The 10,046-nt window shown below is 68.8% G+C and overlaps 1 protein-coding gene across 1 annotated transcript; it reads right to left on the bottom strand.

Annotated features, from left to right (window-relative positions):
* Positions 1 to 850: 850 nt before the first annotated feature.
* On the bottom strand, positions 851 to 1,734 carry PHLDA2 (pleckstrin homology like domain family A member 2). Its single transcript, XM_058304973.2, has 2 exons — positions 1,279 to 1,734; positions 851 to 1,140 (listed from the first exon to the last, which is right to left on the bottom strand). The coding sequence occupies exon 1, from the start codon at positions 1,683 to 1,685 to the stop codon at positions 1,290 to 1,292; it is 396 nt and encodes a 131-aa protein (XP_058160956.1). The 5' UTR covers positions 1,686 to 1,734; the 3' UTR covers positions 851 to 1,140; positions 1,279 to 1,289.
* Between the last annotated feature and the right edge of the window lie 8,312 nt (positions 1,735 to 10,046).

The raw sequence follows: 10,046 nt of genomic DNA on the forward strand, positions 1-10,046 counted from the left end.
GACCCAGTGGGGCCTGTGACATCCCCCCACGCTGGGTGGAGGTGCCACTTTCAGACTGTCACTCCCCTCGTCTCTGCCCTCCCCCAGCCAGAAAGTTCCCCGAAGCCCAGGCCCCCCCCGTGCTGCGAGTGGGCCCTGTCCCGCTGCTACCCACCCTCGGCGTGTCCGTCACCAGCCCACCCTGGTGGAGGACACGGATCTCCCAGGCCCTCCCCGCCCGAGCAGCCCCGGCCACGCACTGACTCCGCCACCCACGCACTGACTCCGCCACCCGGGCTGCACGAGGCGGGGGAGGGGCGGTGTCCGGTTCTAGAAGGCGACGGGTGGGGCCTGCCCAAGGCTCCCCGCCAACGTCACTGGAGACAATGACGCTCAGAGGCTCAGTCCGTCCGTCCGGTCTGGCCAAGTCCCCACCCGGGACTCCTGGGAACAGCTGCGGGGGCTGGCCGCATGCCCCGGGCACTGGCCGGCTGGCTCTGGTGGCCTCGGTAGAGCCACTAGGCAGCCAGAGTGGAAGCTGGGCAGGTGGCGAGCTGGCTCCTGGGCGGCTCCGCTGGGCTGAGTGCGGGGGCTGGTGAGTGACTGTCCCAGCCAACAGGCCCCTGCGCCCTGCCCTTCCCTGCCACACCCGGGCACCGGAAGCCAGCTGCCTGCCAAGGCCCGGGGCACTGGCCAGCCTCGAGCCCCTGCGATGGGGGTGCGGGCTGGGTGCCAGGAGACAGCACCTGATGTTCCTTCAACTAGCACGGGGGAGGGGGGGACACCAAACGACAGGCCCCGGCTGAGGCATCCCCAGCTCCCCCCACCCACCGCGGCCCCCCAGCAAGAAGCTCGAGTGCGCCACAGCGGCTGGTAGAAAAGAACAATTCAAGTCATTTATTTGGAATGGACACATCGATGCAAAAACAAAATATTAAGACAGAACGTTTGACGACAACCAGGAAAATAAATATATAGATACGGCCAATAATTTAACAGCGCCCGCACAGCGGGCGAGGCTCCGCACCGCGCGGCCCCCGGGGCGGCTGCGGGGAGGCGCGCGCGCCCGGGCTCCGTCCTCGGCGGGGCAGGGGGTGCGCAGGGGGGCCGCCGGCCCGGGCACCCGCGCGGCTCCGGCCCGCTTCGTCCAGTCTCCGGCTCCTGCGGGGAGAGGGGAGGGCTCAGGGCTCTGCGCCGGGGTCCCCGCGCCCCCCGACGCGCGAGTGGCCGCGACGGCGCCGGCGACGCGCCGCCCCCGGCCCCGCGCCGCCCCCCGGCCCCGCCGCGGCGGGCACTCACCGCGCGCTGGCTCAGGGCGCCCGCGCCGCGGGCTCGTCGGGGGGCGCGGGGGCGGCGGCGCGCTCCGGGGAGCCGCGGAAGGCCTGCAGGGCGCGGCGGTTCTGGAAGTCGATGAGCGCCAGCGTGATGGCCGCGTTCCAGCAGCTCTCGCCCGGGCAGCGGAAGTCGATCTCCTTGTGGTCGGTGGTGACGATGGTGAAGTAGACGTACTTGCCGGTGCGCTCCACGCAGTCCACCTTGAGGATGGAGTGGAAGCGCAGCTCCTTGGGGCGCGCGCCGGCGCCCGCGGGGAAGAGGCTCAGGCGGTCGGGGGTGAGCACGCCGCGCTTCTTCCTCCACAGCTGGAAGAGCCGCTCGCTGCGCTTCTCCAGCTCGCCCTCGCGCAGCACCTCGCCGGAGGGTCTCATGGCGCGCGGACGGGGCGGGCGGCGGGCGGCGGGCGGCGGCGCGGGCTCTGCGGCCCGGCGGCCCGGGCCCCTGATGTAGGCCCCGCCAGGGCCCGCCCCCAGCCCGCCCCCCGGCCCGGCCCCGCCCGCCGCGCCCCGGCTTCCGGCGGCCGCACCCCTGTCCCCGGGCCGCCCCGGGTCGCCCCCGGCGCCCTGCGCGCGGCCCGCGCCCTCCCAGCGCCCCGACGCCGCTGTCGCCGGCCAGCCCGGGGCGCCCCGCGGGCCCCCGGCGCCGGCCCCCGCCCAGGAATGCGCCGCGAGCCGCCCTGCGCGCCGCGACTCAGCGCCCCCAAACGCGGCCCGCGGCCCCCGGGCGCCCCGCGGCGGCCTCTGGAGCCCCCTGCCCTCGCCTCCCCGGCTGTGAAACGGGCCTGTCGCGGCGCCTCGAGGGCCAGGCGGGCAGCAGCGCCGGGGACGCTCAGTGCGGGGCCCCGAAACCTTACCCCCCCCCGGGGCCCGCCCTGCCCTGGGCCCTCGCGGCGCCCGCTCCGGGGTCGCACTCCTCGGAGAGGGGGCGCCTGGCGGCCACGACTGGACCGCGAGGACCCGGCGCGGACGGGGGGGGGGGGCGGGCGGGGGCAGAGTCCCTGGGGGCGCCCGCGGCCGAGGGCGCGGCGGGGGCGGCTGAGTCACCGAGCGCTTTACCGCCCGCTCCCTCGGAAGGGCCGGGTGACGGCAGGAAGCGAAAGCGGCTGCTGCGGGGCGCCCAGGGCGGGGCCGGGGGCGGCCGCACCTGCGAGCGCCCCTGCCAGCGGCGGTTGGTGGGACCCCAGCCCTGGGGCGCCCCAGGGAGGGCGGCGACAGGCCCGAGTCCCGGGGGGGTGCAGCGCCGGGACTGCCGCCCCTTGCCCGGGTGAGGGATTTCTGGTGGAGGGGGGGGATTGGGGCCTGGCCGTTGGCCCGCCACCCCGGGCGGTGACCTCGGGCCCCTCGGGCTCCAGCGCCAGGCTTGTGCCTATGGGGTTCCAGCGGTCCCCACCTGCGTGGCCGGGGACTAGGGGAAGGTCGCAGGGTAGGTGGGGTGGGGGAGGGGAGGGAGCTGGACTTGGACCCGGAAGCTGACCCGCGGGAAGGACACACAGGCACGGGCTAGGGTCCCCCCAGCCGGCCCCTGCCTACCACGTGTTCTCCCTGGGGAGCTGGAATGCAGGACTGAAACGGAGGGGCCTGGTGGGTGGGTGGGGAGGGAGTGTCCCCCTTAGAAGGAGACTGCCACCCCAGGCGAGCAAGGCATGGTGGTGAGCTCCCCGTCGCCCCAGGCACCTGGCGGCCAGGCAGGTGGGTGCTGAGCCTCGGGGAGGCACAGGCGCTGCCCTCCTGCAGAGGCCTCTGCTCTGTCCGTCCAGGGCCCGCTGGGCAGTGAGACCTCAGCGAGTGCCCTCTCTGGGCCTCTCCAGGTCACCCTCTGGGATGGGGACGGTGGGGTGAATTCGTCTCCAGTTCTCCCTGGGCGGAAGCTAGACGGGGCTCCTCCCTAGAAAACTGCGTCCCATGGGGTCTTTCTCGGCCCTGGGGGGTGGATGCGGGTACCCCTGAGATTCCTCCACGACGGGGGTCGCGCTCTGCAGTGTGATCAAGCACCCCTCTCCCAGCTGCCCTGGGAGCGGGAGCCTCACCGAGGGGTGGGGTGGGCCCTGCCCCCTGCCCCCTGCCCCCTGCCCCCTGCCCCCTGCCCGGAGGCTGGGAGAGGTTATTTTTCCTTTGGATAAAGGCAGTTAGTGGCCCCCGGGCCACCCGCTGACCTGTGGGTGAGTTCAGGCTGGAGGGCCAGGTGGGAAATGGTGTGCTCCTTGCCCAGGTGTGTGTGTGGGGGTCACTTTCTCTCCCTCTCGACGTTTGGCCCGTGGCAAGTATTTCATTCGAGCACGAGCCTGTTTCCGGTCTCGCCTCCTGGGGGGGGGCGTGTCCTGGGTGGGCAGGAGATTTTGGTTTCATTTCTAGTCCCCGAGAACCGGTGGGCGCCCAGAGCTGTCCCCAGAAGCCCTCAGAGGAAATGCTGAAGCACCGACTGTGTGCCTGCAGGGCCGGCTGGGGCGGGACCCCCCAGGGGAGCACAGCGGGGTCCTGGTGGGCGTGGGGCATCGGGGACAGCTGGGAGGACTGGGGGGCTAGGGGGTTTCCGGGTGGGATTCCCGAGGAGAGGGGGGAGCCAGGCCTCAAAGGGTGGGCAGCCGTGCCCTTCCCACAGGTGCCAGGCTGGAGAGAGGTGGGCCTTCTCCTGCCCACCCACAGATGAAGAGGCAGAGGCCCTGGGAGAGGGGGGCAGAGCACAGGCCGGGGGGGGGGGCAGAGAGGTGGGGGAGGAAATGGGGTGAAGTCAGGGGACGTGACAGCCAGGTCCCGTGGCTGCTGAGGGCGTCCAAGTGCATGGCTGCCCCAGCCCCCTCCCCTGCAATGCCGCCCGCCCAGGGGGCCGAGAGTGTTCCAGGGAGGGGGGCATGAGTGGCTGCTTCTCAGGGCGCCGAGGGAGCCCCCCGCCGGGCCTGCCTTGGGTCAGTCTGAGCCGAGTTCACTGGTATTCATCTGAGGGCCACATCGGGGCTCACGGGGGGCCTGAGCTGCTGGGCCACCGCCCCTCACCCCAGCTCGGCCGCCGGCAGGACGGAGCCGGGTCCCCGAACACCTGGCCTGGACTCTGGCAGTGCTGCCCCCCCAGGAGTCCAGCCTCCCGGGGACGTCAGGGGCCAGGGCAGAGCGAGGGAGTCTCCCGGAAACTCCCTGCGTGAGGTCACTTCCACGGGGTGACGAGGACGAGCCCCGGGGCTCTTGCCCAACCAGCCGGGAATGGAGCCGGCCTGTGAGGAACTCTGTGTCACCGACCAGCCCCGGTGCCTGGGGCTCGATACCGCCCCTCCCTGCTCCCCTGCCATGAGCACCCCGCTTCTCGCCTCCTCCAGGAAGTCCTCTTGGATTGCCAGCACCCACCCTGAGACCTGCCGACCGCCGACCGCCTGCTCGGGTGGGAGCCTGGGAAGGGCGGGCAGAGGCTGCCGGGATTGCAGCACCGACGCGGCCCATTGGCCAGTGCCTGTGACTCAGGCCTGCCCTCAATCCCTGCCCTCCCACCTGCCGCCCGAGAAAAGTGAAGAGGCCCGGGGCGGGGCCCCATCTGCCTGTCCCCACCTGGTTTCAGGTACGCACTGCCCACCTGGCCTTGGCCTGTCAAGGCTCTGTCCTCTGTCCTTCCGTCTAGCTCTGGCCCCCTTGGCTGGAGTCTGATAGACCCTGCGCCCGAGGCCTTGGGGAAAGAGTGAGAAAGAGGGGCTGCCCAGAACGCCCCTCTCCTCCAGGCCCACTCCCATGAACTCCTATGCATCCCTCAGTACCTGGCTCAGAATATTCCTTATCAGTAAGCAAGGACAGTATTTTGTCCTTTGGGGTCCCCAGGGTCTGGGGTAGCTCAGAGAGGGACTGTCCCAGCAGTGCCCCAGGGTCACCCCTGCCTGCAGGGCACACAAAGGGGAGGAGGAGCCAGATGACATTTTTCAATCACCGAAGACTGCCGAGGACTGGTTCCCAGGGACCTCGTGGAAAGCTCGAGTCAATGAATGAATGAATGACCCAACAAAGTGAAGGAGAAGTGCCTTCTGGGAGCAGAGCTGCCCTGGCTCACCCCACCCCGACCCCGGGCGTCTCATTTGGCAGGTCTGGGGAGGGCCCTGGCGTTGTAGTTTTTACCAAGTTCTTCCCTAACTTAAAAAAAAAAAAACCACCCCAGCAGCCACTGAGGGTTGAGGTGAAAGAAGGAAGGCGGCCGTGACCTCCAAGTTCAAAGTCCGGCGAGCCCATCCCCGTGCGCCCCCGCCGAGCCCCTCCTTGGGGCTGCCGAGGCGCAGGCGCGTGACCGCGGCCCCTTTAAAATGCCTTTCCCCGTGCACGTGCACGGACCTGCGTGGGGTTCCCTCCCGCGCCGGGCCGTGCCCAGGAAGCCCCGCCTCCTTCCGCAGGCTCCCGGGGCCCGTCCCGTCCACGCCGCTGTCCCCGGCGCCCAGCGCGGTGCCGTCACGTGAGCCCTGCGGCGGGGCGCGGCCGTGTGCGCCTGCGCAGACCCTTCCCAGGCCGGCCTAGTGGGGTCGGGGTCGGCGCTGGGGTGGAGGCTGGCGCCCCGAAGTGTGGGGTAACGGTGACACGCTTGCCCCCCAGTCGACGCCCCTGCCGGGGCACGCCGCGGGTGGCTGCTCCGTGTCGATGACGTTTCTTCCCCCGGGGGCTCCCCACGCGCTCTGGTCTCCGGGAGTAGTTCTTGGACCCCGGCAGCGCTGCCCCTCTCTTCGTATACTTACGGCCTGTTGCCTCACCGGCTTGAGTCTGTCTGCTAAGCTCCTGCAGGGGCTGGAAAGACACATGGGGGGCCTGAACCCCCCGTTTGCACCGGAGTGCACGCTTAGGTAGCCATGCTCGGCCACGAGGGTCTCCTGGACCCGGCTCCCAGCACCCCCCGAGACCACCCCCAGTGTCTCATGCTCAACCCACAGAGCAGTGTCCCCTCCCGTCCAAAAGCAGCCCACTCACGTCGAAGGCCAGAGGCCTCCGCTGCCCTTTCCCACACTCCACCTTGAGTCACCCCCTCGAGAACCCCCGAATCGCCCACTTTCTGCTCGCACCTGGGGCCAACACCCCTCCCTTGCCTCTTGTCTGGGCGCCTGGCACTGCCCCACGCCCTCTGGGCGCCGCTGCTCTCTGCATTCAGCAGCCAGCCGGGCTGTGCACTGGGCCAGGCCGAGGGGGACCCTCCCTGGCTGCAGCCCCCTGACCTTTCCAGAGCGACTTCGGGCACCCGCGGGCCCTGTCCTTCCTCCCACCTGCCCAGCACCTCTGGCTCTCTGCGGAACGGGCTGGGAAGGGGTGCAGAGCCTGGCCTGGGACCCGGGGGGCCCCCTGCTATGCCCACTTCCTTCCGTCCCTCCTAGAGGACCCCGCCCCAACCCTAGCCCAGCTCCCTGAGACCCCAGCCCTGAGCCTGGGGAGCAGCTCGCAGCAACCCTCCCCTCTTCCACTACCTAGCTGAGGGGCTGGTGTAGGGTCTCTGCCTAGCAGGTCCCTCCCCCCAGGATGGGCAGCTCCAGCCCGAGGCGGTTGATTCCAGGCTCCTCTGGGCAGAACCTGGGCCCTAAGGCCTCCGTGTCCCCAGAGTCTCCTTCCCGCCTCCCCAAAGCTGCCCCTGTGCCCACGGAGGCTGTGGGCTCCATCTTCCCCAATCGGCTTCAAGTGTGGGGGGGGCGGGGTTGGGGAGCCCCTGCGTGGCATCGGACCTGGCCTGGGGTGCTGGGGAGGGAAGGCTGCGTGGGAGCCCCCTCTGGCCTTGCTCTCCCAAATGTCTGGCCGGTGCAGATGCAGCCCTGGGACCCAGGGAGGTTCAGAAGCATGGTGACTCCCTAGAGCCCGTGAAGGGCCCTGGGAGAGGCCGGCCCGAGGGCGGCAGGCGCTGCGGAGGGCGTGGGCGAGGCCTGCCCTGCGGCCCGGCTCTGCCGGTGGGGTGGCCCGGCAGGTCACGGCTGTTGGGTTGCCATGGGAAGTAACATCCGGCCGCGCCCGAGGTGAGCTGAGTCAGCGTGGCCGGGCTGGGCCAGTGACCCGCACAGCGGTCACATTCCGGCAGGGCGAGGCCCTGCCACACAGATGACTTGGCTAAAGGTGGCGGGTCCACGGGCTCAGCATGGCATGAGCCCACGCTCCAGGGGAGCGGTGGAGTGACCTGGGACAGGGGTCCCCAACCCTGGAGCCTCGGGCCGCGTTGCCAGCAGGATGTGGGCATACGGGGCACCCCGAGAACCCCACACAACTGTGGCACCAGGTGCAGCTGGTGGCTGGCGTCTCCAGGTGGGCTGGCCCTAGGGTTCCCGCACCCCACATGGGTGTGCTCCCTGTAGGCGGGGCTGGCAGGTGAAGGCGCGGCCTCCAGGGGAAGGAAGCTGGAGGTCACCCTGCTCCCACGGGCCAGGGAGGGGCCCGAGTGCACCTGCAGCCACCGCGGGACAGGCCTGGCTGGCCGGCAGTTCCGGACAAGGGCTGGAAGGAGCATTTTCAAAGCAAATGCAAATTTGTCACTGGGGCCTTGGGCAAATTCCGCTCCCTGCATAGGTGACTTGGCCTCAGCAGGGCAGGAGGTGGCTTCAGAAAGGGAGGCCAAAATTTTAAGTGAAAACACCCCAACTTCGGAGTCACTTGAAAAATTAGCTTTATTGAAGTTTAATTTCCATATGGCCCAAACTCCCCATGCAAAGCCCACCCCCTCATGCAACCACTGCGCTGGGGCTGTGCGGGTACCAGAACTTCTAGCCATGTCCTCATTTGTGTCCTTCCAGCCAGTGGATGTTCTTGGGGGTGGGGGGTAGAAGCACACCCCCTCTGCTGCTGCAGGGATGACACCCCCGTGTGACTAGCCCAGGAGCGCAAGCCCTTTCCATGCCGCAGGGCGAGGCCTGCCAGGCTCTGGGGAGTGGGGCCTCCACCCCCCAGGAAGGCCCCTGGACCCACCGACCCTCGCTCTGCACTTACGTGAGCCTGGAGACCCAGCCCTGAGCCAAGATGCACCGACCCCAGCGCTGCGGCCTCAAGCAACCAGGGGCAGCGCAGGGCGTGCTCGGAGCTCAGGCTAAGGCAGAGGCGAGAGCCCACGGGCAGGGCAGGGGTGGCGGACCCTTGGAACGAGTGCTGAGGGCCTGGGCCCACACGGGGACCCCAAAGCAGGGCTGGGGTAGAAAGCCTGGTTCTCAAGCACAGAGGTTGGCTGGGACACAGGCAGTGACCAGGCAGGGCTGACAGCTGGGCCCCAGGGCGAGCACCGACCACCTCCTGGCTGGGTGGCTCTGGATGACTTGGCAGTGTGGGAAGTAAACATTCCGTGAGGTGCTGGAAGCAGGCAGTGCCCAGGTGCCAAGCTGGACAGGCACACCTCCAGACACCCGCAGAGCAGGGCAGGTGTGCACTCACCCCACCAGGCCTGGGGCTGTGGACTCGGCCCCCCCTGCCCTGGACCTGAATCCTCATTTGGCCAGCAGCTGTCCCAGGGCCGAGCACCGGTCCCTAACAGCCTGTGCCAGGCGCTGCACCACACCTGTCACATCTGGGCTGCCCCCTGAAAGAAGAGAAGTGTCCTCCCTTCTCGTTTCTTCAGGAAGGCTGAGCGGTTTCTTTAGGAATGACAGGGCCTGCTGGGGAGTGGCGGGCAGGGGCTGGAGGGAGCCCTGAGCCCCGCGGACGGGCCTGACACCTCCGTGCTCCCTGGCTCTGAAGCAGCCCGTTCACTTCCTGCCGATCTGCCGAGCACGTCATTTTATGCCATCGCTTCTGATCCCTACATCACCTGTGAACACAGGTTTCATAGGTAGATTCGTCTTGGATGCCCAAGGGGGGCCTGGTGTTTAAAGGGGACCTGTGCAGCCTTCGTGATGGCAAGCCGACCCCACGATTGGTACCCCCGAGTCACGGGGCCCCTCCTGAGGGACAGTGGGTGCGGGCTCATCACGGGCAGCTCTGGCTCTGCAGGTGAGCGAGGGCCGCAGCACAGCAGCCCCTGGCCCTTGGGTAGGGTTTCCATGCCCGTTTCTCCTGAGGGCAGTTTGGCTGAAGCACTCCCAGATCCCCAGGCCCCCTGCGGGGTGGAGCCCGGCTGTGGGGGGTGGGCTGAGGGCTGGGGCACCCCCAAGGCAGGCCCTGGAGCGCGGGGCCTTCTGGCAGTGCGATGACTTCTTAGCCTGCACTTCGCCCTTCCTATGCTCCCGCTTCTTGGCACTGCAGGGAGCAGCAGCCACGCGGTGGCGGGGCGGCGGGCAGGCGGATACTGGCTGTGTGGCCCTATGGGAGGGCCCTGAGCCAGCCCCTGTGCAGCTTCGCGTTCCTGGCGGAGCACCCTCAGAGCACCTCTGGACAGCAGGCAGGTCCGACGCAGGCTTTCTCCAAGTGTTTCTGTTTTCTGAGGAGGTACTGGGGATTGAACCCAGGACCTCGCACATGGGAAGCAGGCACACGGCCGCTCGAGCCTCATCCCCTCCCCTGAGCTGAGGACTCTGTACTGGGTCAGGGAAGGTCTTTTGTCTTTCCCCTTGTGGCGAAGGCCCACCCAAGACCCTAAACGCACTGCTCCAGAGACAGGGGTGCAGGTCTCAAGGACCAAAGGGGGCCTTTCTAAAAATAAGCATTAAAAGCCCCCCCAAAAAAGGTGAGACTAGAAGACTGGCAGCCTTGGGTCCAGCCCAGACTCGGGTTCTAGAAATAAAGCCTGAGAGCAGCTGGGGCCTTGCCCACCTGCCCAGAGAGGAAGACGCCACCCGCCGCCTCTTCCCAGACTCTCCCGGAAAGAAAGTACAGCATGGGGCCAGG

The sequence above is a fragment of the Dasypus novemcinctus genome, chromosome 10, assembly GCF_030445035.2.
Source record: "Dasypus novemcinctus isolate mDasNov1 chromosome 10, mDasNov1.1.hap2, whole genome shotgun sequence".
Lineage (NCBI taxonomy): Eukaryota > Metazoa > Chordata > Mammalia > Cingulata > Dasypodidae > Dasypus > Dasypus novemcinctus.

Excerpts from the sequence above, each read along its gene's own strand:
- PHLDA2 (XM_058304973.2), bottom strand. The coding sequence starts at position 1,685 with ATGAGACCCTCCGGCGAGGTGCTGCGCGAGGGCGAGCTGGAGAAGCGC.